The sequence below is a fragment of the Pelecanus crispus genome, chromosome 1, assembly GCF_030463565.1.
Source record: "Pelecanus crispus isolate bPelCri1 chromosome 1, bPelCri1.pri, whole genome shotgun sequence".
Taxonomy (NCBI): Eukaryota; Metazoa; Chordata; class Aves; order Pelecaniformes; family Pelecanidae; genus Pelecanus; species Pelecanus crispus.
The window spans coordinates 160,546,762-160,574,549 of record NC_134643.1 but is presented as its reverse complement, the minus strand read 5'-3'; the positions used below and the strand labels follow the sequence as shown (position 1 = coordinate 160,574,549).

The window sequence follows — 27,788 nt, the reverse complement described above, 5'->3', positions numbered from 1 at the left end:
CTGTCATATCTGACATAAAAAGACTGGAATTGATTTATCAGCTACAAATATAAATTATACCTGGATTTTCTTTTTTTTCTTAAGAATAAAAAAGTACCGTGTGTTCAATCTTCCAAAGTTAGAATTGCAAGGGGAAAGATGATAATCATGTGAAAGCTGTCAAGAGTACACAAACAGATCATTTACATGCAACATGAAATGGCAAGTCATTAAAAATCAGACTCCTTCAAAAGTGTTCAAATGATTAGACTAGACATTAGAAAGAAATTTTTTACAATGAGGGTGGTGAAGCACCAGAACGGGTTGCCCAGAGAAGTAGTGGAGGCCCCATCGCTGGCAACATGCAAGGCCAGGTTGGACGGGGCTGTGAGCAACCTGATCTGGTTAAAGCTGTCCCTGCTCAGGGCAGGGGCGTTAGGCGAGATGACCTCCAAAGGTCCCTTCCAACCCAAAGCATTCTGTGATTCTATGATTGTCACAACCAATTGTATTAACACACCATTTGTCTTCCAAGCTCATGGAAACTGGCAAGTCTTCCTCCATAATTTCACTCATGTTCCCATTTTTCATATGCAGAGCTTCCCAGAAACCTTTAACGGTCCAAAGATTTGGATTTTTTCCACATACACCATTTTAGTCTATTTATTCTTTGACTTCTTTCTGGCGAACTCCAAGCACTCGTTACCCCTCAGTTTGCTGGAGCAAACAATCCCTCCCCTTTTTTTATGTCATGCAAATGGTTCAGGCACAACAACCAGATTTTGTCCTTTTTGCTGGCTTGTAGTCAGTAATGTCTACAGTTTGGGGTGGCCCCTCAGCTTTCTGCCGTACAATTATTGGGACTACCATCTCAAACACAGTTTCAAAGAGGTAGTCCACCTTATATCCTGTTTTTGCACTCGTCTCAAAGCACATTTTCTCAGCTGCGGGAACATCCTTCTCATCTAGCATTTTGTATTTCAGTATCTTTTTATAGAGCGCAATTGCATCCTCTGCACGGACTTGTTTTCGCACCTTCGAGCCACAGCTGGCAACAGATTTCTCAGGTTTATTTTCATCCGGTGGTAAAGCACAGTCATCGGTGAGGTCAACTTTATTTCCAACAATAGCAAAAATGCAGTCAGCACTCGCACTGTCTGTCAGCGCCAAGAATCTTTCTTCCAGCTCTGTCAGGCTTTGGAGACTGTTCACATCGTACGTGAGGATCACAGCAGCTGCTCCTCTGCAGTACATAGACCCGAGGCCATGAAACTGCTCCCGTCCTGGCAAAGGTTTAAACACAACAAAAAGTTAGTGAGCTGGAAGGTACATTATTAACTGAGTAAAAGAATTTAAGGAATTTTAAGCCAATTTCACAAGTTTGGATGGAGCAGTGAGGGTAAAAATGCGTTATTTGTATAATTTTCAGGTTTTTCCTTCTGCTTTTCCTTAAGAGTGCAACAGTGCTACAGAACAGCTCAGCTCACCGCTTGCTCAATTTCAGAGCAGGGAATCTGTGAAGACAAGTGAGCAAGCAAGTGTGACACAGCATTCACAGCTGCAGAAATAAAACCCGAAACTTTTTCTTGCTTAAATTGCATACTAGTTTATTTATGTCACATGAACAACTACGCTGCTTGCACCCACAGATGGCCCATTCCACCTATTTAGCCACTTATAAACAAAAAATAAGCTCTACTGTTTCAAATTCTGCTAGAGCTTATTACTCCGATAAATTCAATACACGCTTTCAAATACATCCAGTTCAGAAATCTGGATCAAAGTCAGTAATCTGCTTCTTCCAAGATTTTGATGGATTTTTTTAAGCCATTTAGTCCTATGCTACACGCCCACAGTTCTCAGGTACATTGGCTTTACAGGAAAAGACTTGTTGTCCACTATATACGGATATAGCCTGTATTAATACACACATGTCCCACCACAAGTACTCACACTTTTTTTAGAGTATTAAACATACACAGTATAGAGAACCCTACCTACATTTTAAAAGTAATTTATCTTTTGAGTTTCCCTGACCATCACTCAATAACCAACAGTCAAAACATTTCTTCCTCCTCCTTTCGGCGAGTATCTACCAGCACTTCTAGCTGAGCCTTGACGGTCTCCTTCAAATCAGTTTCTTGGAAGACTCTTCTTCAAATTCTGGGAAGCAAACAATGTTCTTCAGTAGTTGCAAAGGGACTAAGGGAAATGAGGCAGAAGACAGACAACCAGTGTTTTCCTTTCCTATCGTGAACTGCAACTTTCCCCAAATACCTGCTACATGTAGAATTTGCTGTAGCACATTCCCTTCACTCCCCAAAACTCGATCAAGAGAAGATAAAACAGACTAGATTTCAACCAGCCATTAGAGTCAGCCTTAGGTCACTACAGAACAGAAGTGTGAATGAACGGGGTGGGGGGAGATAAAAAGAGAGCCAACTATGATTTTCTGAACACTTAAGAATCATAATTTCTCAACTCTTTTCATACAGTCTCTTTGCACGTAGCCTCCATTTATAGAAAATCTGGAAGTGATCTGGTTACATTAATTTTCTGCAAAAAGCTACTGACGACCATGAGTTACAGCGTCATGAAATCCTTGTAAATGACTGTGGAATAGGAAAGGCAAAAGAAATTCATGCTGAAAGATACAGGTCAGTGTATATTGGGAAAACACATCTGCACATGAACATGTGCACTGTGAAAGTAACTTAGAGCCTATCTCCTGTCAGGAATAGAACTTAAAATAGATCTTTGAGTCACTGTAGTAAGTCCTTTGACAAACTTCAGGACACTGCTCCACAGTGGCCAGAAGAGAGACATAGTGTTCATCGTTACCAGAAGAGAGACATAGTGTTCATCATTATCAGTAAAACAAAACTGGAAAACATCAAGCTAGAACATGAAACACAAAGCTCACCACACCTTTAACACTTAGTGAAACTCTGGGAACTGCCAGAGAAACAGATTTGAAAAGGTGCAGAGTACACTATAAAGAGGTATAAAGGAAGCTGGTGGGGGTGCTCAGAAGCATGCAAAACTTTTGCATGAGGAAAAATTGTGGGATCTCTCAGGGTGGTGAATGACTGAAAAAGGAAATAAACAGATCTTTACAAATTCAGGCCTAATACTGAGCATGTAACCCAGAAACGACTATTTGCTCTTTCTCATAATGCAGAAAATCAGGATTTCCCATCAAAAAAATCATGCATGTAGTTTAAATACTTTCCTACACAGTGAATAATTGGCAGTAAGTGATAGATGACATTGCAGAGGTCAAAAGTTCAACGAACAGAGTTCAGAATAGCATTAGGCAAAGTTATGAAGAATTACTTCTGTGCAATTTCGTATAACCTCCGATTTGTTTTCCTCCAGCAAAAGAAATTATTTAACCAATGATCTGGAAGGTAGAAAAAAAAAAGGGGAGGGCGGGGCGGAAGAATACATATACCCTTGTTTTGGTACATTGGGTAAGGGCAAGGGAGATTGGGGTTTAGGAGAGGGAGAAGGTCAGTGTTTTTAGACTTTTTCCTCCAATCTCATGTTCAAAGTTGTTCTTTCAGTTGCACTGCAAGTGAGTTTTTAAAAGTCTCCAATTTTTCAGTAGAAGTTTGTGTCATGACCTACTTCGTTTTTATCCAAATCCTGATTATACTGCGGTCTGGAAACCACAATGGAACATATATCCTCCCCCGTTCTCCCACTTCAGATGCCCAAGACATTAAATCCAGCCCCCAAAATCATTTGCTACAGCAACTGAGTACTAGAACAATACTATTACTTGTTTTATGGAATTTGTATGCTAATCTAATCTTGCACAGCATAATATAAACCATGACATTTTTACATTCTAACTACAAACTGGCTATTTCTACAACTAATATATTGTTGAAAAGGGGAAAGAAACAGTAAGAAGAATTTACCTTGCATAAGGGATTAATTATGTTAGAGGAATTATGGATAGTTTCTCTCACTCACCCACACAGCACAATCTACATGCAGGAAAAAAATGCATAATTTCTTTCTGTAGCACAGTTTCCTTGTACAGACCACTTCTGGCACAACCCTAGATGTGGAACCCCCCCAAAACTACACAAAGTATTTAAATTAATATCTTACCTGTCCCCAAGGTGTCAGGCAAGATAGTATCAGACGTTACAGTGAAAACCTTATTGCATGAAAACAGCCACCCGCTTCTTATGGCCAGTTATTTCTTTCTCTGGACCCATCTGGTCCCACTACAACCACGTACCTTTTTACACAGTTAGCTAAATGAAACGGTAAACCCTGAATCCAAGAATTAAACAATTTCACCCTTCCAAAAAATAAAGGTAAACAGGGAAGAGGGCAGGACTATCAAATAATTTGCAATCAAAGGAATTGCAAGAAGAGCCAAATCAACCACAGAGGCACAACATTAGGGAAATTTCTTAAAGCCAAGCAACCAAAACCTAATTTCCATTTTTCTTTTAAACTTTGTATTTTGCCTTATTTACAACAGTTCAACAACCCTACAGCCATATGACTACCTGCAGCACCATTAGCTTTTCAGAGGCTCTTCCAGCAAGTATAAGAAGTCCTGTTGGAGACTTCACCCACTCAGGAGCAGCACAGCCAACAAGCATTTTCAGAGTCCTATGACAGTTCTCATAAATAAATCAAAGAATTTGGGGGCAAATGGACCTCGGTACCATAAAGTTCGTAAGAAACCCAAGGGAGAAAGAAGGGAAAAGATGACCTTGCAAGAGGTCAGCCTGATAAATAAGCAAGGCTAGATTTAAACTAACAGTAACTTAAGGCCTAGGCTTTGGTCTAGCCAGCCTCCTGCAGCACCCCAACCTCTCAGCTGGAAGGCAGCAGCCCACGTGAATGCTTTCTCTGGATGGGACCACAGCCTGATTGAGCATCCCCTTCCCTTCCCAGCTCCCAGCTGTGGGATCCACTGACAGCAGCAGTGCTAGCCACTGCCCCAATCTCCTTCTTGGACCTCCCCTCCAGCCTGCCATCCCTGGGGGTGATATCCAAAGTAGCCTGTGAAGCTGCTGTTGATGTTTATGAGAGCGAAAGCTTTCCTCCAGCCAGATTTAGAAGTTCCTTACCTACCACCTCTTCAAAGGCTTTCACCACAACCTCTTAAGTAGCATAACTTCCCACACACACACACTCTTTCAAGAAATCCCCTACCAGAAGAACAAGCTTTAAATCTCTCAGTGTTGAGCATGTACAAGAATGCAAAACAGACTGTTACTTTAAGTCTTGAGGGTATAAAACACCACAAATACTACAGAGCTAAAAGTGTCTTCCAGGAAGTACTGAAAAAAGCACCATCATTACCCTGATATCACAGTCTAAGCGGGGTCCTAAATTCTGAGTTCCTAAAGTAAATCTGTAGTGTGGAAAAGCACATGAAGGTGAGCGATAGAAGCACACTAAGATTGCATTAAAAATGAACAAGGGTGCAAAATTGTCCAGAAAGTTCTCAGTCCATAAACCAGGAACCTTCCAAGGATTTTCACTGTCATTTAAGCAGGACTGTAGTCTGAACAGTCAACAGGAATTAACAAAAACACAAGGTATCAGCTAGGTTTTGTCTTTCAAATTCTCTTTCTCCTTTATAAGAGAGTCTGAACTTGAGTGTACATGAAGACAGGAACTGTGCCCTAAGGAAATAGCCAAAACAGGAAAAAAAAGAGAAAGTATAACACCCATGACACAGCCCAGAAATCAGTATTAGAAAGAAATGAGAGCTGAGGATTCAGCTGCAATGGATGAAGGTTCAAAGGGTGACCCTTGATGTTCTTGAGTCACCTCAGCGGGAACATCGCGTGATCACAAGAGCAGGCAAAGAAACTCCTTTTTAAGGAACAGCATTTCCTTCTGTTTGCAGACAAAGCATAAAGTTGTGACCCTTTAAAGGACATTAGCGGAAACAATTTTGCCAGGAACTGAGATTTCAGTTTGTGCATGTATCCTGAGATACATACTGACTACCAAAGAACAAACAGTAAAGGTTCCCCAAATGTTTCGGGAAAATTCCCCTGCCCAAATGCGAGTCAGGCTATAAAGTTTTGACACTGATGAAGCTGGGAGTTCTTCATTACCTTGTTCAAGACTGATACTTATTTCTTCTAAGTGGCTTTACCATCGTTCCCTTGAAGTAAGGAGCTTTATTAAGAAGCGGACTATGCTTGTGGTTACTGGGGAATAAAAATAAAGCCCTCCATCCCAACGGATTAACATGGAAGATATAAGTAGGAATTAGTGGAAACAAATCAGTCAGAAAGCACTGGACAGCTCAATTTTTACACATCCAGAAGCTGTCTGAATACATCATTTCTGGATCCATTAGAAAAATGCCAACATTTGGTTTTCCTCCAAGACAAAATTCCCCATAGAATAAAAGTTTTGGGGGGGGGGGACGGGGGGGGGATGGGACACGACACACGACAACACACCAAAAAAACACCACAAACCCCAAAAAAAATCCAACCACCAAAACAATTACAGTTTAGCAACTAGCAAATTCATTTAAGCTCCACCTAGTATTATACATTTCACTATGCTACATTATAGAATATACTTGTGTATATTGAAGTCTCAGAATGCAACAGACCTCTAGCTCTACTAAAAATCAAGGTGACATTTATTTTGTTTATAGTCATTACTTAGATATGAATCAACATTCAAGGCATGAACTGTGCCCTATTTCAGGAGGTTCTATTTGAGTTATTAAAATTAGATATGGATGTCTTGGCCAAAGCAGAAGATAACATAAACATAGGAAAGTACTGATATTAATACCCAAAGGGCTTCACTTTCATGTTTGAAAGTAGAAATAGCTACATATGGAAGAAGAAAACAACAGCCACGTGGGTTAAGCGAACAAAGAAAAATTCTTTAATACAGCTTTCCAAAGAAAAACCATCAAAAGCAGTCAGTCAAGAAAGAGGGCTTGATGTAATATACCATTGCAACAAGCCTACTCCATTTCTAAATGCAACTTACTCTCAATTGCTAAGCCAAGTATCTCTATCTCATAATAAAAGAAGATTTAAAATGGCAAGAGAGACCATCTCTTCCCTTAAATCTGTGTATTTTTTTACTTAATCAACAAATAGTTTGAGTTCTGAAGGAGCCTGCAGTTCTCAAGACCCTGCAAACATCCCCACTCTACAAGTGTGAAGCGTTTTAGGCTTGTAAAGCTCCTTCTGCAAAACAGCAGTTCAGTGTGAGCAAGAAAGCCACATGAACAGGAGCAATAATTCACTTCTCGCTTAGGCAAGACAAGAAATCACAATCAAACAGGGCCCTGTCCTTCAGTCGGCTTTATCATACTAGAACTATCACACCCCCACTAACAAATGTTTCACTTGGACACAAAAATCAATTACTAAAAAGACTAGAACTTACCCACTGCATAATCGTTATCTATGAATTACTTAAATCCCCATGTCTTAGAAAATGGGGGTTATTCAAAAACACTTTTACAATAAATAGAAACAATTAACACAACCTCAGTCTGTAAAGCATTTTCCTTTTCACTTCAATTTAAAACATAAAAACACATAAGAGCACCACCATGTTGCTCGCATGGTTCCTTCCTCTCACCAACACACACATATACACTCCATATCATAGCCGTTATTCACACACCCATGTCCAAAGTTACTAAGACCCAAGCCTGACAGCATTTAGGTATTTGTACTGCTGCTTTTATATAGAAAAAGGAAATATAGTGCATGAACTTTTCTTCTCCTCCCCTAGAGGCTGGCATTCAGTACGGCAAATATACTCAGGACATTTGTTTCAAGTGCTACAAATACCTTCCCATAAAAAAAGATGACAGTATCCAAATGGAGGCAAGTCCCAGACTCAAAGGAACCAATGATGCATTTGAACTGCCTGCCACAGATGAGAAAGCCTTGTGAACCATAAACAGTGAAGCAGAAGGTGCTTTCTAATACATTTAGCTCCATGACACTTGAATAAAAGTCAGATCTCAAGAGTTCAGTGCGCTATTACACAGGAGAAACGTAATGTTATTTTCCTGATCTGTAAGTGGCATTACATTATGTCACCATAATCTAGTCCCTGCTGAATTCACATACAGAAATCTTATACAATCTACTAGCAGATTACAGAATAGAATTCTACCCAATATTAAAATATTAAATTTAATAGATCTGATTTTGTTCGAACAGCCTGGTAAGTTACTTGAGAAAAATCCAACTAGTTATCTAACTGGAGGCAGAGGAAGATTTTGATGAAATAGGAAATGCCTTGGCACTATAATCCCAAATTTATGACCTATGGTACCACAGCATGGCTTTTATCCTGAGAGATTAAGCTGCACCCTTCTGTGGAAATAAAAATATTACAGAGGGGGGTTTGTGGGGTTTTTTTGTTTGTTTGTTTTTTTAAGAAGTCTACTAAACTACCATCAGTGATCCAACAGTGTCTGGGATAACACATATCCCAAAATATGCGTAAACTCTCTTATTTGGGAACCTAAATTTTGATAGGACTCAAAAATGGGGAAAAATACACAGCGATGAATAACTGAAGGGCCATTTGAAAGGACTAACCCTTAAACACAATTTACAGAAAGAACATAAGATTTATGTTTTATCTTTGGAGGATAACCACTTGTCCCCTGCAAACTTATGCAGGAATATTTAACAGATATTAGTACATTCTCCATGGAATAAGAGGAGAAGCTACAACAGTATTCAGGAAGAACCGGATGAGATGATTAGCATTACCAGGCATCAAGGCCTATTACTGGGGATTCTGTCTCCAATGTAATATGCAAGGGAAAAAATAAAACTTGTCCTTTATTTCCATCCCTTTATGTAACAAAACCAACATCCTTTTGGGCATCTAAATTAGCTATTAACATTCTGCCAAGAGAAGAGACTACCCCCTGGAAGGTTAGTCCACACCAGCAACTACCAGTGTGCATTAAGAAAAGCAACTCACTCTTACTTGCCCTGCTTTAGTTAAGGGCACTAAAACCACAAATCACGTATTTCTACCCCCTACTGCATTTCACAAAAAAAAGACCCACACCAAAAAAACAAACCACACAAACAGACATGGAAACAGATACGGAAAGCAGGACAAATATTGAAAAAAGAATAAGTTTTTAGAGAGCATAAAGACAAACTACAGAGAGAAAAAAAAAAAACACCACACCACCACACCCTGTATCCTGTATGAGGTTTTGCTCTTTTTACTTGTTCTAATACAAAGGCAGCATATGAATTCAATTTTTTGACTTGTAATCACCACCAGTATGGCTGGGAAAGGAATCAATTTGGAATCTTTACAAATAAAAAGAATAACTAGAAGGCATCTGAAATAAAGAAAAAGGGGGCATTTACTTACTGGAAATGGAAATTCCACTAGATTCTGTACCTAAGAATAGTAATATATTTAATGAAAAAAGGCTATATCCAGATTTCTTTTAGCCTACTTCTTTCCCCTCCTCTTTAAATATAATAAATAAATATAATAAACTAAAAATAATGGACATGCAATAAATAAGGTTTGCAGGGCATGTTTTAGCAGGGACCAAAAAATATGAAGTATGTAAAAGATTTTGCCATAAAGTTCTAGCCACTTCACCTACCTCCTGAAAGATGAGCCTTCCCCTTAAAAGGATTAACAACTTTGCTAATAGTAATGCACTATTTCTTTACAGATTCAAGCTTATTCCTAGTTTACAGCCTTTTCAAAAGGAAAGTCCCCTTAACAGCCAGCTAAAACAAATGACAGCAGCAAGTATGATTAATTTGCTTCTCCTTTTATGGTTTTCATCTGTAAAAAGCACTCATAATTCTATTTTGGCTGTGTTTCCTTTTTTAATTTTTTGCTATACACACCCAGAGCTATTATAGCACAACCCGTTCAAGACAGCCCTGACCAGCTGGGAGAACAACCCCCTTCACGCCCCTCTCCTTTCTGGGAACAGCTTTCCCTGGTCAAACTTTAACTATACCAATAGGTCAAACAGTTTCAACCAACTCTTTAATCACTATTAAAACACCAATTCAATTAACATTCCCAAAGTGATACTTTGGCACAATTCACATAAAACAATTCTTCCAAAGAAGTTCATTTAAATGGGCCTTTTATTGTTAGAACAAATAGCACACTGAGAAGTTTTGCAAGAATAATGTCAGCATGGTATACTGCTCATCACATGCCAAACTCTGTAAGACATGGTTAACGATCTACAGGGTCATCTGAGCTTTATCTGAAGATGACGGCTTGTTACAATACGTTTTTCTTCAGCAAAAGGGCATGCACAAAACCCTGTTTAATATAAGTGGCAAAACAGAAAATAATGGGAATTTTTGCTACAGGGTTAGTTTTATTCTGTATCCTCCAAAAAGGTTATCTTTCTAGGCATGTGCTGGTAGAAGCTCCAAAATGAATGTCTAGTCACATTTTTCTGATGCGCTGAAGAAATGACTCGAAAGACATATAGCATTAACTCACAGAACCCACATTTGAAACATAGGTAAAAATTTGCTGGTTTTTTGACGGTGGGGTAGTTTATGGAGAAATGTGCTTTTAAGTAAAAGCTTCACTTTCTAATGACAGCTAAACTAAAAGCAGATGCCTAGCAGCTTACGCTGGTGCCAATCAATCGGTTGTTACATTCTGCAGAGCATGCCGAGTCACAAAGGTATCCAAAAAAGCTGATTACTGCAGATGAAACCCTCTCACCCACATCTCAACTATAATAAACATCCCTCAGTCATACCAAATCCTGTGTTATTTGCTCATGAACTAGTTTAAGTACTCCCAGAAACTTTTTTTAATTTCAGCCCTGAAGAGTAGTTTGTCAATTTTCACTCCATAACTGGCAAAGACGACTTCCATTACTAGTTCCCAAAGACAGACCCATTGGACACACTCACTGGAAGGAGGAGATCACGTTAACAAGGGAGAGAAGAGAAAAAACAAACAAACAAAAAAAACACAAAAGAAAAAATATCACAGAGCAAGGCCAGAGATCAAGTGTAATCCTCATTCGAGTCTGATCTCCTGTGTAATAAAGATGACAGAATTTCGCTCAGCCCTCGTCTTGTGACTGAGGAGGAATTTGTATTTCATAAAGCAACCAAAAAAGCAAAGTTAATATCCCACAAATTAGTTTGCTGTATTTCATTTTTCACACTCTGAATTTTGATAGACTTTCACCTTCATTATGTATCCTTGTCAAAATAACATAAGGAAAAAAAAAGAAAGAAAAAATCCCACAACACCCCCCCCCAAAAAAACCCACCCCAACACCCCACAGAAAAACCCCGTTCTCCTCTCTAAAAGGTATTCCTGTATGACTTAACCTCCTTCTTGTTAGGCCACAGAAATCAACGTTTTTTTTTCATATTCAGGCTCTTTGCCTCTGGCAGATTCCTCTAAACCATTAACCATACTTGCAGATCTTTTCTCCAACCTTTCCATATTATTCTACAACCAAGACTGTGAAGGAGTCTCACTGAAGCTATGAGGTTACTTAAATTCTTCACTACTGTCATCCCTCCCGACACTTGGTATATTTTTCAGAACAGCTCATAGGCTTTAGGATGCCATGGGGGTACCAAGAGCTCAGTTTGTCATCTACTACCAACTCAATGGACCTTGCAAAATACATATTGTTGCCTAAATGAATCTAGCTTAACCTGTTACCAGCATTCCACACCATTAGTCTCTCTTCATTTGCAGCCTTACACATTTGTTTAGTCTGCATATTTCTAGCTGCAATCATCTTTTTATAAAGAAACTAGAAGTTAACTCAGCATCTTTGGACTAAATGCATAGTCTTAGTATCTATAACCAGCAAAGTCTTCACCAGACAAAGGAGCTGCACAACTCCTATATAAAGCAGAAGAAATACTATCAGAGAAGGTCTCTATTATCTACAAGATTTAGCCCATGAACTAGTTTCAGCTTTTCTGGGATGAAAGAGTACCTGGCATATATTCTGTTGCATGAATATAAAATTATTTCTCTTGCTAGCAAGAATAAATCAGAACTTACCATTATAATAATGAAATTAAGGCCAAACTTCTAAACTCACAAGAATTTTAATTTCAAAATCAAAGTTCCCATAGAAACATTAATTTTACTCCACCAATATGCTTTCTATCCAAAGTTTTAAATTGAATCGCATTATGCCTAGTAGCACAAAGCATTACATAGAAAAAAGCTCCTAACCACACTACCTAGCATGTTTTTGCCAACAAAAACTTTGGCTATACCTGAAAAAAAAAAAAAAACCCCCAACAACCCTATTTGTAGCAAGATCCCATTGACACCACTACAATCCTGAATAACGTTTTCATTTAGCTAGATCAGACTTATTTTTTTTTCAAACCGCTCATTTTGTTTAGTTCTCCTGATCTACTGTGTTTATTTTTAAGTGAAGGAAATAAGCCCAGAAGCTTCAAACAATTCACGTATTTTTCAGCTGTCTGGAAGCCTCGTGCCTTGTAAAAGAAGAACAGAATTGACCTTAGCCCCGCCAGTCCAGCAAGCGTATCTTGAGTGGATCTGCAACACAAACTGAAAAAAACGACACCGGTATTTATCTATTTGCTTCTGAAATCTCACAGTTGTGTAGGAAGACGTTTTATCTAAACACAAAGTCTGGCAAAAGAAATGAGGGCATGCCAGATTTATGGGACGTTATCATCCTGTCTATGGGTGAATGCTCCACCAGAACTCCTGCTGAGATCTAGCATCAACCCCATCTCTACTGAAAAGAAAATGTGGCAGGGTGCTTGAGAGTTAAATTTATGAAGTTCCTGCATGCCTGTACTAAAATGGGAGCAGGAGTGCAAGGATGAATTTAGAAATTCGAATCTGAGTAAGTAAAATGTAAGCATCGATGTGAAATTCTTCTGAAGCTTTACGTTTAAAAGACAATTTTAAACTGCTACTTAAAAAAGAACTGGTCATTTGGCAGATGACCTTCTTAAGGAAAGATGTGACTGGAAGCAAACCATGAGCGGGAAAAAAAACCCTTCGGATTTACTTTGGAAGAGTTCTGCGGGAAGCAATAGCACTGAACACTTAACTGCAGCAGCAGAGCTTGACGGTCAAATATTGCTCAGCAGTAGGTAACAAAGAGGCCAGTTACAGGACAGGGCTGTAAAACAGCCTCGCCTGCGTAAGACGCTTGCTTCTGGGTTGTGCAAGAAGCCTTTTGGTCGTAACGCCCACTGGAATACCAATCCATCTCCTCCAAGAAAAGTCCCTCCTACAGAAAAGCAATTCATTTTCCACAGGATGAGCTCTAAAAGCAGCTTGTTTTTCTTTCCAGTACCTGAAAACTGATACTTTTTTTCCTTAAATTTACAATGCCTTTTCCACAGGGGAACAGGCACTGCAGATGAGCCCGCTTCTCCATGCAATTGCTAAGCAGAGGCGGTTACCAAGTCCTTACCTTCAGAGTCACTCCGAAAGGAGCTCTTCAAAGCCCACATGCCCTCCAGAAGTTTGCTTTTCAAACTGAGAAGAGGTCCTCAGCTCAGGCAGGAATGCATGGCCAGGTGTATTTCAGCACAGTTTGACTGGCATTGCAGGGCCGGGAGGTCACTCCACACGTTGGACATTTTTTTAATTTTTTATTGCTCAACAAGGAACTGGCAAGTTAACCTGACTTCCAGTTCACCCAAGCAAACATTGATACAGGTGTGTGATTTTAAAAAAAATAAAATAAATAGAGATGGGTAGGGTTAATTGAGATTGCCCTCCTGAATGTACCTCAATAAGCATTCTGAAATGCTACCACTCATCAGGCATTCCTGCCAGCCCTCAGCAAAGAGTTAGCAAGTCAGCATCTGCCCACTCCCTCACAGACAAGAAATACTTCCTGGTTTTCTTCATTTTTATTCCTGTTTTCAATTTACTTACATTTTTCAACTCCCTGGTTAGATACTTTGCTTTTGCCTTAGATATCGCTTTACAACTTTTTTTTTTTTTAAATCAAAATTCCCCATGGGATTTTTTGCAGAAGGGTAACTACAGCATACCAAGTAAATCAGTACGATACACCATACCATTTTTTGAGCGCGGAAATACCATGAACTTCATAAGCATCTTAATTAAGGACAGCAACTTTTTAGAGAAGAAAAATAGTTCATTGTTACTGATTGCAGATCCTCTTCAGATTAAGTTTTGTATCCAACCATAAATAAAATTAAATGGTCTTATGCATTAGAAACATTATTCTTTTTCCATATTACCACTTTAACCCTGAACACAACATATGCATTTCTGCCTCCTGGTTGTCAAGTCTTCAAATCCCTTCCCAAGTACAGGAAACCAAACCACCAACGTGCAGCTATAAACTTTTTTGCACACACCCACGCAAGGGGAGTCGCACAAAAAACCAGTAAGTTAGCGTTCTCTTTCACAGACCCACAGGAGGAGTTTCTCTTATAGGAATGTTAGCTACGGCGGTACCTGTTTGCCACCAGCCCCATTTCAATGGCATTTCTTTCCATCCTGCCGTCAATACTTAGGAAGCATTAGCAATGGGCTGGCAGAGCCCAGCGCTGCCCCTCGCACAGTGCTCCACTTTGCGGCCATCCCAGGACACCGGCCAGAGGGTTTTAAGACACTGCAAAAAGCTCAGTCTTCAGACATTTTCAGGAATCTCCAGGGTGGTTTTGCCACAGCACCAGGGCACCAGAAGCAACAGCTTTTTAGCCTTTGGTAATCAGCCTGGAAGACTTTGAGGACAAGCCAGTCACACACCGCTGGGAATGCACCTTCCCACCCTTCCCCGCAGCCAGAGACCACCTTCTCCCATAGCAGCAGCATGGCTTTGTTCAGTACAGGCACTGGGGCTAAAAAACATAGAGAGAGGGACTCAAGTATATTGGCCATGGGTCCTTTTGGAGATAAAATTAATTACTAAGCCCATATGTAGACTGTACCTCAAGCACCATTTCCATAAATCTTTTATCCTACTAGTACCTTTCCAGGTTGATTAGGAGTAGATGATAGGAAGAGAACTAGAAATCCTTCCAATGACTGAGCTTTTACAAATCAGAAGCTAGTGTAAGAAAGCAGCTGAATGCTGATCATCATCACTGTTCAGCACTTAAAAAAAAAAGTATCTACAAATCACAACATTCTCATTCTGAAAAACAGAGACCAGGTTTCACAAAAAAAATAATTTGAGAGCTGTCAGATTGTCTTGTCAGAAGTGACCTAGTCTACCCTTGATTGGTTTAGTGTGGACTTGGTAGTGTAGGTTAATGGTTGGACTGGATGATCTTAAAGGTCTTTTCCAACCTAAACGATTCTATGATTCTATGACCTTCCGTGTCACATGTTTCAAAAATGGGAAGTGATTCTTGCATGCATAATGAATAACACAGGGTTGTCTGAAACACCTTAGGAAGCTATGGTTATCAGATCAATAGCAGGCACCCACAGATGGTCTGCCCCAGCAGATACTTGATAAGTGCCTCTTATTCAAGGTTAAACTATCTTCTGGTGAAATGGAACTCAACTGTAGTAGATAACTATATGCTAGCTCCTGTAACACCAAGTTTAACTTTAAACCAGCCTTCACTAGCAATTTGAAAAATATTTAAACCTTGCTAAATGGGTAGAAGACCGTGGATCTTGCAAACTGAATGAAAAATCTACTTTTTTATTTTCTGAAGAAAAACTCACATTAGTAACATGGTACATAAACCTAGGCCCGCTCAGTAGACAGATATTTTTATGATTTGTTTCAACATCAGTTCATTTATAGGCAGGTTCTCAACTAAGAACACATGCAATTCATTCCCACATAATTTATCCTCAAGAAAATTACAACTGCTTCTACTCCTTACCAACCACCACCAGTTTCTATTCAGCTGAAGTCATCTTCACTGGGCACTTCTGGGTAGTTGCTATTTGTCAAAAGCAGGAGGAAGTTCTGATGATCTGGTGGGCTGTCTTCAGCAAGTACCAAAAGTGGGAGACTGTGCCAGACATACAGCCGCTGCCTGGGTTTTATGGGAATGTATTTAAGACTTGTTCACTTCATTCAGATAATTTTATCACAGGACACGTGGCTTGTGTTTTCAGAACTTGCGCTGGCTAAGATGAACACATGTTTTTTACACTTCCAGCATTGCTTCTCCCTTTTAATTCCACATCTGGCTTCTCTGCCTACACTTTTAAGAGCATATTTAGTATTCATTGTTTAAAGGCATTAATTTGAGGATTAAAGAAATGAAAACCACAAAACAGGCATGGTAAAAATTGATCTCATCTCATTAACGTTTCCCAGCCTGGCACAGAGGGAGTACCACTAAAAACCCTAAACAACTCAGTTCTGAACTTACTATACAAAATAAGCTACAAAGAGCAATGTTACCACTGTCCAGTGCCTACCCCTTCAACCCTCATGCCATGAGAGGAAGCTACTTACCGAAAGGGAACTGTCTACAGATTTGCATGCATTGCATCCTTTCATTTTGTAATTAAGGGAACAAGGCAGCATCTCTAGGTCACAAAGTACTCTGCCACTCAAAAAGAGGATAGACACCAACTATTCCACTTCCACTGTGCTTCCAAGGCTTGAAGTAAAAAAAGAAGTTGAGCAGGACAATGTGGAAAGGGCACACAATGCTAGAACAGGAAAGGACATAGGGAAAAAAATATGAATGTGATCCATGTAGCTATCTGCAGTGGGAAGGAAAGCTCACGTCCTAAAGACAGTCTTACAGGAGTGTTTGTTCCTCCTCATAAAAATAGGAAGTAATCATACGGGTGTGGGTTGGAGGAACTTAGCAGTTTGAGACATTTTCAGTTTCACAAAATTAGAGATTTACTTTTTAAATAAGCAACACTCACATTATACCAGTGGGGTTTTTTTGTTTTGTTTTAAAACACCTAAGTCTCACCTGCAGCAACCCACAAGATTTGGTGTTCCCTTTTATGAAGCTTGGAAGACGACGACTCAGCTACATACAGCTTTTTCTTTTGTTCATTTTTTAGCTATAGACTGCTACGGATTCTGGTCATTTCTCCCTTTTCTGAATGAAACAAAAATCTTTGCTTTTATTGAGAGCAAATGACAGCTGGAGAATGGAAGCAAATAAATAATAAACAAAACCCACTCTACAATATAACAGAGAGACTTATTTCTAAATTCAGCAATTAAGAAGAGAGCAACAACAGATTTGTACATCCAGATCACAGACCCCACTATGAAGAACAGAAACTGAACTTGGGAGGACTTTCACAACATAAGGCATTAAACTGCATGAAGCTTCAGTCCCATCACTGAAGTAACCTGCATGACCAGAAAGGGAGGTCGGTCAGCCCAAACCCCTTGGGGAAAGGGAAGCAGGGAGCGGGAGCTCAACTGAAGGTCATTGCAACCAGGGCACAACATCACACATGTATGTTTTTATACTACAGTTGTGAGTGGATTGTGAACATGAGCTTAAGCAGAAATCAGAGTTGGTTGACTCCATGTAGAGGAATTATTACCCAGCCAATGACCCATATTTAGACATTTCTTTTGTTTTAAAGGCTATTTCAATCTTCCTAACTTTTGCTTCACATTCTTCATGAAGTGTACTACACATTAATTTCTCTTGCCCCGCCTCCCAGACTGTTTCTTTGGGGTTTCTAGTTAATATACTCTTACAGGAAGAACATTTTTATGAAGGTCTAACTAAGCCATCCTTCATTTTACAGATAATGATATAATTAAGAGAAAAATAAAATCTCAAGTATTTAAATATGTATGGTTGTATATTATACATGACTAAAAATTCCTAAGTAGTCATCAGTTGCAGAATGTAAAAAAAAAAAAAAAAAAAACTGCTATTTCAGCTGTATTGAAAGCCATTATTTTTAAACTAAGTCTATAAGAGCAGTTGGTTGGCTGAACAATATATTTTCTCTGTATTTTGTAGGAATTTCCTGAAGTACAAAAACAGTGATTAGGAATAGTAAATCACATAACAGATTAAAGAAATAATGTCACTGGATCAACAGGAGAGGCTGAGGGAACATGGAGAAGTATCTACATCAGATGCTTAATCATTATTGAATAAAATTATTCCAATCTTCAATTCATTAACCTGTAGACCGGGGGGGGGGGGGGGGGGGGGGGGGGGGGGGGGAAGAGGTATTCTCTGTAGTTGAGGATATGATGAGTTATGTTCATGACAGAAAAAAGCAAAAACAAAAAAAGGATTTGTGAAAGAGTGGAACAGAAACAATCTGAAAGCACAGAAGCTTTAATTCATAATAAGATGTTACCCTGTTTCAGTTTTTTAAGTTTTAAATGTCTCTCCTCCTGGAGTCCTGCCCATTAAGTTTCCACCATGCTACAAATTAGACTGAAATGTATTTTTGCTCCAACAGAACTGGTAAAAAGGCAAAAGCTCAAATACACATTTTTTTCTTTTTATCTATAAAACACTAATAAATTCAAGCTCACGCAGGTCTTTAGGCTGTCAGCAGAGTTCTTCCATTAATAGCTCCTTGGTGGCCCATGCAAAGCTAACTTCAGTTCTAGTCTGCTTCCTAAGAGATAGAAATATATACCAGAAGATTCACAAACACATCTGATGATCTATCTCCCTTTAAAAATTATGTTAAGGAGTTCTCTTCTAGATTTGGGTTTTTTTCCCCATGCCCAGGTAGGTTAGTAGGATTAGGAAATCTTGGATGCTTATTGAGTTGGTTGTCCTAAAGGATGTTATCCTGGATCTCCTGTGAAGGATGGAAACTACTTATGTTGAGAATTCATTCAAATTAAGAGCAAAAAATACTCATTTCTTTTGACCACTTCTGCCTTCAGCAGTACCACTTGCATAAGTTTTATCACCCAGCTCAAATCTCATTTCCTAGGCATACCTTCAGGTACTGCATATTGAAGTTATAGTTAATATGACAGGTGCAGGAAAAGGAATTCATCACAAGTTTGATGCCTTTTGATCAAATCCCAGGATGTTCTACCCAGTGTTCACCTGGAAGAAAGCAAATCATTCAGACTTGGGAGAGAAAGTGATTCTTTCCATTCCATAATTTTTAATGGCTCCAGATGTATCCACCACAGACTCGGCATCTTTCTCGATGGAGAGCCAAACAAAGGTTACTTGTTTGGATATTTTGCAATAGTACAATGTGACTCTGACAAGGAATTACCAAGTTCACCTTCAGTTCATCCAGTGAAACACTGCCACAGGAAAAATCACTTGGAAGCTCACATGTCTAGTGGCTTCAACACGAGACGCTGTAATTGTAGTTAACAAACAACTCATCTGTGGTATAAGATGCAATTGCAGTATGAAGTAAAGACACCTAAACTAGCCTAAGTATCAGAAGCAGCTCAGCCAAGGTTCTGTGAAGCTGGCTATGAGTCTCCCTGGCTTTAACATTTGTGCACCATAGTGTGTACATAGGTGTGAGATGAAACAAGAAAAGTACTCGCCATACATGAGTGCTCAAAGAAGTAATTGTAAAACCATACAGCTAACAGCTAGTTACCTGCCCTGTACTTGTATTTCAAGCACCCACTGTCACCTTCCTTCTGAAGGAAAGAGTAAAAGTTCATTGCATACTCTATAGAAAAAGGCACCACAACACAGACTGCCTAAGTTCAGGCACCTAAACATGCAATACCAATTTTAAGTAGCTATTTGTTTTTCTTTACAGGATGTGCCTGGTACTTCAGAAATAACCAGAATTGGGTCAACATGAGTTACTTTGTAGACATTCATCTCTATGTTACAGCTAATGAAGCCTTTTGCTGTTCTGCGCAACACTATTTACCCAGCTGGAGAGAGAACTACTGGGGAAAAAAGTATCCCGTCGGGACCCATCCCTGTGTTTTCCCCCTCATGCGCAAACTGTTGAAAGAGTGGTCATTTCTCAGGCAGCTCAGGTATACATTTCACAAATATTAAATTCAAACTGAAGAGTGCAACAGGGCATTAATAACTGTCTTGCACAGAACACCAATTTAAGTCTTTGCACACACCCTACTAGGAGACTGGCTTTACTGAAGCAAATAATGCAGTTCTTGGACACCCTTCTGAAATTTTCTACAATTTCTCCCACCTGCTCCTGATCCACCATGAAAATGAATTTCCATATGTCTGCAATTTTTGTCAGCAGCTTTGTCATTGCATTTACATCATTTGACTAACCATGTCATGTTAACTCTTGTTCGTGCCTCCCTCTCTCATACATTTTCAGTATTGTCACAAAGCAGACAGTCAACACTTAAACTAACCTTTCAGCTGTCAAGTCAATTTTGACAGACATATCTGTCAAAATACTCATGTCTTCCTTCAGTAAGCAGGGAAGAAAGGATGCAATGCCAAAGGCACAAACTCTTCATTATGGAGATTCTCAGTACTGCTCCAACCTAGGATCCAGGGCTTTAAAACATGGGTTTAAAATTGATTCATTCAATCAATTCAAGGACTCATACAAACTCATTTGTATCCGCCAAAGCCAAGAAACAAAATTTTCACAGAAAAACAAGAACACAGACCATGCACCAAAGACTAGATAAACATATATTCTTGTTCTCCCTTCCACCGTCCACTCAGATATGCTTGAAAATGGCCAATACTAACCTCTCTCCCCCCTTTCACAGTATCACCTCAGTCCAGGCCAAAATTAGAGAACAAAGACAACCTCTTTTGTTACAGAAGTTGAGATGCTACTGAGGACTCCAAAGTGGCTAGTCTTTGTCAAGCTGCAATGCCATGGCATGACACTGGACAGCTTTAGCCAGGTACAAACCCCAGGTCACTGATACTATTCAAGAGAGAGTCTCACTGAACCGTCAAGTAGTTTCCCACTTAGGCTAGAACAGTGCAGTCACTTTGCATGCTATTATTAAATACCACATGCAAAGCAGGGATTCAACATGGGGGCTGGAATACAGAAGTTACTGCAGAGGTTCATACACAACATTTATCTTGGCCTGCATCAAATACTCACAACAAACAAGTTCCCAAGTTATAACTTCCCAAGTTATTCTGCTCTTTTCAGAAACATTCATTGCAAAAAGAAGTAATCTGGTGCACTGTTTCACAACAACAAAACCATGCTTCCAGGGATGGTCTAAAGCTAAACCTTTATTCCTGCCTCTGAACACACTTCAGAGGTTTTAGATACAGAGCTCACTGACAGTCAACTCTCTTCAGGGGTTTTCCCCATGTACACAAAAGATTTTTCTTGGCAGTTAACCATACTGTCCCTTTGAATCTCCACTCTCACAATTTCCTTTTCAAAATGTGGGGACTATGACCATACACAGTAAACCCAGGGAAGTCGCACTATTTGTGTATGGGGCACTTGTCCTCAGCTGTCAGTTTTACATGCAACAATTATGAACAATTAATACACAGAGGCCAACATCATATTCCACGGGACAATTTTCCCAAAGGCAAAAAGCAAAAAAATCAAAGCTTCTTGGCGGCAATTGGTCCCTGAGCCATGACCCACTGGCAACAAACTTAAGGCATTTTATTCTCCGTAAATTCCATCTCATATCTTGTTAAGTTCCAGCCTCTTGAGCACAGGTACACCCTCAGCAGCCTTTCTCACTAAATGATGCCTGACGCTCAAGACACTTTTTGAGGTGATATCCTCTAAAACCTTCCACAAATGACCTCCTCAGTTCAACATACCTCATCATACATTCAGCAACACCCAACCCCAACTGCTACTCTGTCACCATTTCACCTGGTTTGGAAAGGTTTTCACACATGCCTCAAGAGTCCTCTTTGGCTTTGACTAACCTACCTGTCTCATCTGTAGCTTCTTTTCTCCCAGTGTAGTCCTCTGCTTCTAAAAGTCAAAACCAGCAGAATATCAAGCAGAGTAGCTACAACTGATCTTCAGTTGTGAGGCAAATAAGCTACTTAATCCTACCCTTTCTTTGTTCTGTCTCAGTGTGATGAAGAACCATGCTTCCTCCTTACCTACAGCCAATTTGTATATTGTTCACCACACAGGGGAACATTTGCCTCCAGGACAGCAGGGAGACCAGCCTACTTGGGCTGATCTCATACTGCAAAGGACCAAGTCACACCCCATCACAAGTTTCCCCTGAGAACTTTGCTGGGTCACCCCCTTTCCAAGAGAAAAAAGTGCAGAAGGAAGCATGCATCTACACAGATAAGTACTGGGGAAAAAGAAAAAAAAACCCACACAACAACAAAAAAAGAAAAACCACCAAAGTCAAGGGACTCAAAGCCTAACTAAGCGAGGGAAGAACCTAATGTTTCTTACCACCTCAACACTCATACCTAGCCCAAGAAAGCTCAGCATGGGCAGTGGCCTGCACTGATGCCAATGAAACACTGGTGATCAGAACCTGTGAGCAATTCACACATGCTCACCAGCACCAATCCATCAGACATCAGCAAACCTGTCACAAGAGATGTAAGCATCCGTTACGCAGATATGCTGCAGTTGACCTGAGCCACAGAAAAGTCTTTTCCAGGCTATGTTTATCTCTCTTGTCCCTGCAAGCTCTGACAAGTCAAAAGTCACAGGAAAAAAAAAACAACTGCAGATGCAAAATAGAGGTGGGGGGTGTAAAAATATGAACTGATAGCTGAATATTCACAGAAGAAAAAGGTCAAATCAGCTAGCTTAGCTAGCTTAAGATGAGAGGAAGGAAAAGGAGGGAAGTTTGCTTTCCCAGTTAACCTTTATTTTTCCCCATTATTGCGCTGCATGACTACCTGTTGGCAAGTTCAAAACCCAGCCTCTTCCAATTACAGGATCATGAAGTGAACTTTGTGAAATGCTTGTCACTAACATACCGGTCTGCTGCTTTAATACCAAGCCAGCAACATGGGGACACTGACCGCTAATTATTTGGAAACCTTGCTGTTGGGGGCACCACTTATCTGTCAGATGAACAAACATCAACTTAGAGAGACTGAAATCCAACATGCAAACATGTTTTTCCTTTTGAAATATTAAGTGCATCAGAAAATAAGCCTGAATTATACAGTCCCACAAAATTATTAGCTGCAACCACCATGCATTAGTATTCCAGGTTTAAAGGTAAAGCAGGACTGAGACCCTTAGAACTTCAGGACGCGTTTGCACTGCCCAAGATAAAAGGCTACATGCTAGCTCAGAGCTGCATGTCATCAACACCCAGCAGGAAGTTTTGGTTTACTCCACAGTTGCTGTCAGCACTGCCTAGAAAATATATATATACACACACATACACACGCACATATACATATATATAGCTCTGACGTCCTGAGTCTCCAACCTCCAATCCTTTCACAGGAGCAAGTTCTTCCAGCTGATGCTGTTGCTTACCTTCCTTGGTTCTGAAAAATACTTCAAACATACTACTATGAAGGTCTCAAAGCATACACTCAAATGCTTTAGAGACTAGGCCTCTATCCAGCAGACTAGTCCTTTAAAACATGTTAAAAGTTTACAGTTTCTCTCTTTTTTGTACAGTTTATGCACTTTTTTTAATACCTTTGAATTACCTGACCCAAACAGAAACCAAGCAAATATAATTTGTAGCATGAGAATCTAAGGAGTAAATAAATAATTCTCTACCAAGGATACAACAGCAGCCACACTGGGTCAGACACAAGACCATCTATCCAAGCCTCTGACAATGGAGAAACAGTCAAAGCAGATGGTTAGGAAAAAAAGAGCATAAAAACATGGCAAGCATACGATACTTCTCCCAAGTATTCTTCCATCTGTGGCTTACTTGTTTCCTTGAGTTGAACGCAATTTCCAAATAACTTCTCTCATAATCATCAGATTGGAAAACTGGAAATGTTGAATTACTTGCTGTGAGCATTTACATAAAAAATAACCAAGTCTGACAACTTCTGCACACCCATTTTACAAGACTTGCAGATAACAACATGAAAGATTTAGACTAGACTAAGCAGCCAGTTTTTCCAAGATAAGGAGGGGTGTGAATGTGCAGCCAAGAGAAGAGGCCTCCCTGGAAAACTGATTTGCACTTCAGACCTAACTTGGTAGAACAGGTCAGGTGTGCGCTTCTGTGATTTACTGAGTGATAACAACACAGAAACATACATTTTAAGCACTTTGGCATGCAAATTTAATTGTTCCTGGAAAAAACGTGAGATTTTTCTGAATAACAGAGTGAGAAGTAATGCAAGATGATCAACAGTGATGAGTAAAAATGACGCATATTTTAAATCATTCAGAAGATCGGCAATTAAACTAATGTAGTACTTAATGCATACTTAAGTTTTGATCCATCACTGCTACTGCAGATATACTCATCAATCACTAAAGTCTGATCTTGTAAAAACAAAACTCTGTGTTACAGGAACAAAGTTTCAGTGTATCAAGGTTTACATTGTTATGGCCAATTGCCTAACCCATACCAGTGTAAGAAATAACCATCCAAAACTGAACTGAAAGTAAAATATAGGGGTCTTCTATGGAGATAACAGTCCCCAAAATAATGCTGATAAGCAATGACAAAAATAAACATACATTCACATATTAAATACAACATGAACTAAGAAAATTTAAAAAGAACATGCATTCCAGTTACCTTTGTATAGTTGTGTATTTTATTAGAGTACTGAACTGGTGTAGTAGTTACTACCAAGCATCCCCTCATTTTCTAGGCCAAGTTTCTACATTGTACATTGTGGAAAGTACTATTGGGGTATTAAGACAGACATCTGGAGTTGGTACTCAGTATTTAGGTAGGTAAGATGGGTGCAAATGCTGAACTGTAGTTTTGTCATGTTATTGTGCTAAAGAATTTTTCATGTCCTGGATGATCTTTTCTTTCTGGATTCCTAACACACAGTTAGAAAAAGCAATGGATCTTTATTTGATGATCCTGTAACTGCTTCACAAGAATTCAATGTCAGGTTAATAAACATGCAAAAGAGCTTATTACAAAAATTCAAAGCTTACTTGGTACCCACCTGGTAGAGATAAGACAGTGACACCACAGAGAGATAACAGCCACAGGCCAAGGACTGCAGACATGTTGCGCCCACACAAAATAAAAATAAAAACAGGCTTTTGAATCCCCTTGTTGACTTAACATCAACAGAGTTGCAGTGTCCACAGGGTCCCTTCCTTCTTCGTCAGGGCAGAAGAAAACATATATATGCCCTGGGAGCTGCTATTTCTTAGAAGATTAATGAGAGCTGTTAACAAACCAGAGCCCACAGGCCCCAACACATTCTAGCCCGGTCTTGGCAACTTCCATCATTCTGCAGGAGCGCAAGCCAACAGGGAGACGGTGCAAGAGTCCGTACCTGCCTCTGAAACACAAGATGGGGGATGCTGGGCTCGACGCCTGTTCCAACAACAGAGAAGAATGAGAAAGATGTGCTATGCCGCCCTCAGTACAATACAACAACACTTTTCAGCTGGTGCTCTGCAAATACAGCTTCAGCAATCCTGCTACAGAAGGCCCACCGAGGGTCAGAAAGGAACAGGAACTTCTACCGCGGCGCTGCACAGGCAGCAGCACCGGCAGTGGCCTTGCTCCAGGGTGCAGAGGGACTCCGACTGCTAGGAAGGTGATGAGCTCCAAACATTTGTGTTGCCCTGAGGCAGGTATCACCTGGGTGCTTTGCCTGGCGCATGGAGAAGCACCTGAGGCAGGTATAGCCCTGGCACATGGAGAAGCACCTCTGGAGCTTTCTAGATGCCACACAGAGCTGGAACCTGAATCCTCAGCTAACACTGCATAAAATACTGCAGTAAGAATAAATGACTAAAAAAAGGGCTCTAAAACCAGAAGACAAAGCCTGGGAGGGACTTATTTTATAGTATGTGATTAAAAAAAAAAAAAAAAAAAACCCAAACCCAAAACACAGAAGGGTGTAAGGGAAATTACCAAAGAACAATCTCACCAAGATAATCCTTCTGTTGAAATAAAGCCCACTGCTATTCGCCCACATGGGTCTGGCTAACTAGAAACAAGCAGTAATTGCCCACAAGAGACTCCCCACAGTAAAACATGTCAATTCTAAAACTGAAGTAGATTTAAATAAAAAAAAAAAAAAAAAACAACAAACAAACAAAACCCACCCAACTACAAAGGACCTGGAAAGTGTATTTAAAACAGAGCTACTGGTAGAGTAGCTATCATCATAGCAATAGATTAAGAAATGAAAGAAGCAAAAGCTCTTAAACGTCTGCTCCCCACCCCCGCTCCAAAAAGTATTTCTGCATAACTTTTTGGCAGTTTCATTCCCCCCCCCTTCTCAATTCCTGACGCAGGAAAAGCCGTTTTGGGCTTGATTGTGACATGAAGTGACACAGCAAATGAACTTCCGTCCCAAACGACACCAAGAGGAAACTGGAATATTGCACGATACTGCAGCTTCCCAAGTTTCACAAGAAAACGTAGTCTGCATTCTTGACATTGCCACTAACAAATTTTAACAAAATTCAGCTAAATGTGAAGACAAGAAAAACACTGAACAAGATATTTCTCCCATGAGCAACCTAACAGGCAAGAATGTTCATATGCCTCATTTTTCAGGGTAGTCTGGCCCTCTACGTGACAGAGCAGAGCTTCCTGACATAATAACCAAGAGCAAGACATTCATATGACCAAGACCACAAACAACTTCTCCAGTCCATGTCCTCCCACCTCCTCCACCCCGGGGCTCCAAACCACAACCCGTGCTCCCTCCTGCATCCCGGAGATGCTGCCTGCCACAACACAGAGGGCCGGACAACCCTGTGCTCCTAATCCCAGACAGAAACTGCCCGCAACCCATGCTCTCTGCACAGTAAATCCTCCTGTGCATGTAAAAGAGCGAGCCACAGCTGAACAGTTCATGAGTTGCGTGCATCGAAGTCTGACAACAGCCGCTATCAACTGGACATCTGAAAGCATGCAGCGAGAAGTGATGAACAAAAGTTCTAGCCTCTCTAACTCCTGCCTGGATTTGCAGTCAGTAGCCATCCACTCGGGCAAAGGAAAGCAAACGGGCGTTGCAATCTTCTCTGTACACCCACGTTCTGCAAAGCCGGTCCAAAAATACCGGAGACTAGCAGTTGTGAGGTCCCTTTTGGCCCATCAAAAACACGTTTCTTTCCAGACTTTGTTCTACTGCCGAATCATTGGTTTTAAGCGACTGACTTTACAGTAATGCCAAAATAACGCGCTAAGCACCGGGCGCCCAGGGAGGATTCCCCGGTCCCGGCCTCCCCCGGCGGGGCAGAGCGGGATCACCTCCCCGTCTCCTGCGCTCGGGTTCCCGGAAAGGCGAAGCTGTCCCGAGCGAGGTCACCCCACCGCAACCTTTCCCACCAACAGCTCTTAACACCAGGGCCGAGCCAAAATTAGGGAAAAGCAAAAACACGCGCAGGGCGCTGCGACCGAACCGGGGAGGCTGTCGGCGGGCAGTCCCCGCCCGACACGGCGGAGGGGGCGAGCGCCGCTCTCGCCGGACCCGGAGGAGAGGGGCGGCCCGCCGGCAAACACCCCGCACGGTTTTGGGAGGCCCTTTCCGCCGGGAAACGCCGGGAGCCCGCAGGGCCGGACCCCCCCCCCCCCCCACCTCCCCGCTCCTCCGGGCCGCCCGGGAGCGGGTCCGCGGCGTGCCGGGGGTCTCACCCGCCGTGTCCCAGATGGAGATGTTGTAGGGCCCCCACTGCTTGAGGTAGAAGGCACCGCCGACGGTGCTGACCGTCTCCTGGAAGCGCCTCTCCATGTAGCGGTGCAGCAGGGAGGTCTTGCCCACGTTCATGTCCCCCAGCAGCACCACCTTCCCGTCCGGCTTCTTCAT

General features: G+C 40.7%; 1 protein-coding gene across 1 annotated transcript; it reads right to left on the bottom strand.

Annotated features, from left to right (window-relative positions):
• Positions 1-457: 457 nt before the first annotated feature.
• RAB20 (RAB20, member RAS oncogene family) lies at positions 458-27,788 on the bottom strand. The gene is made up of 2 exons (XM_075725323.1): positions 27,617-27,788; positions 458-1,262 (listed from the first exon to the last, which is right to left on the bottom strand). The coding sequence occupies exons 1-2, from the start codon at positions 27,786-27,788 to the stop codon at positions 742-744; spliced, it is 693 nt and encodes a 230-aa protein (XP_075581438.1). The 3' UTR covers positions 458-741.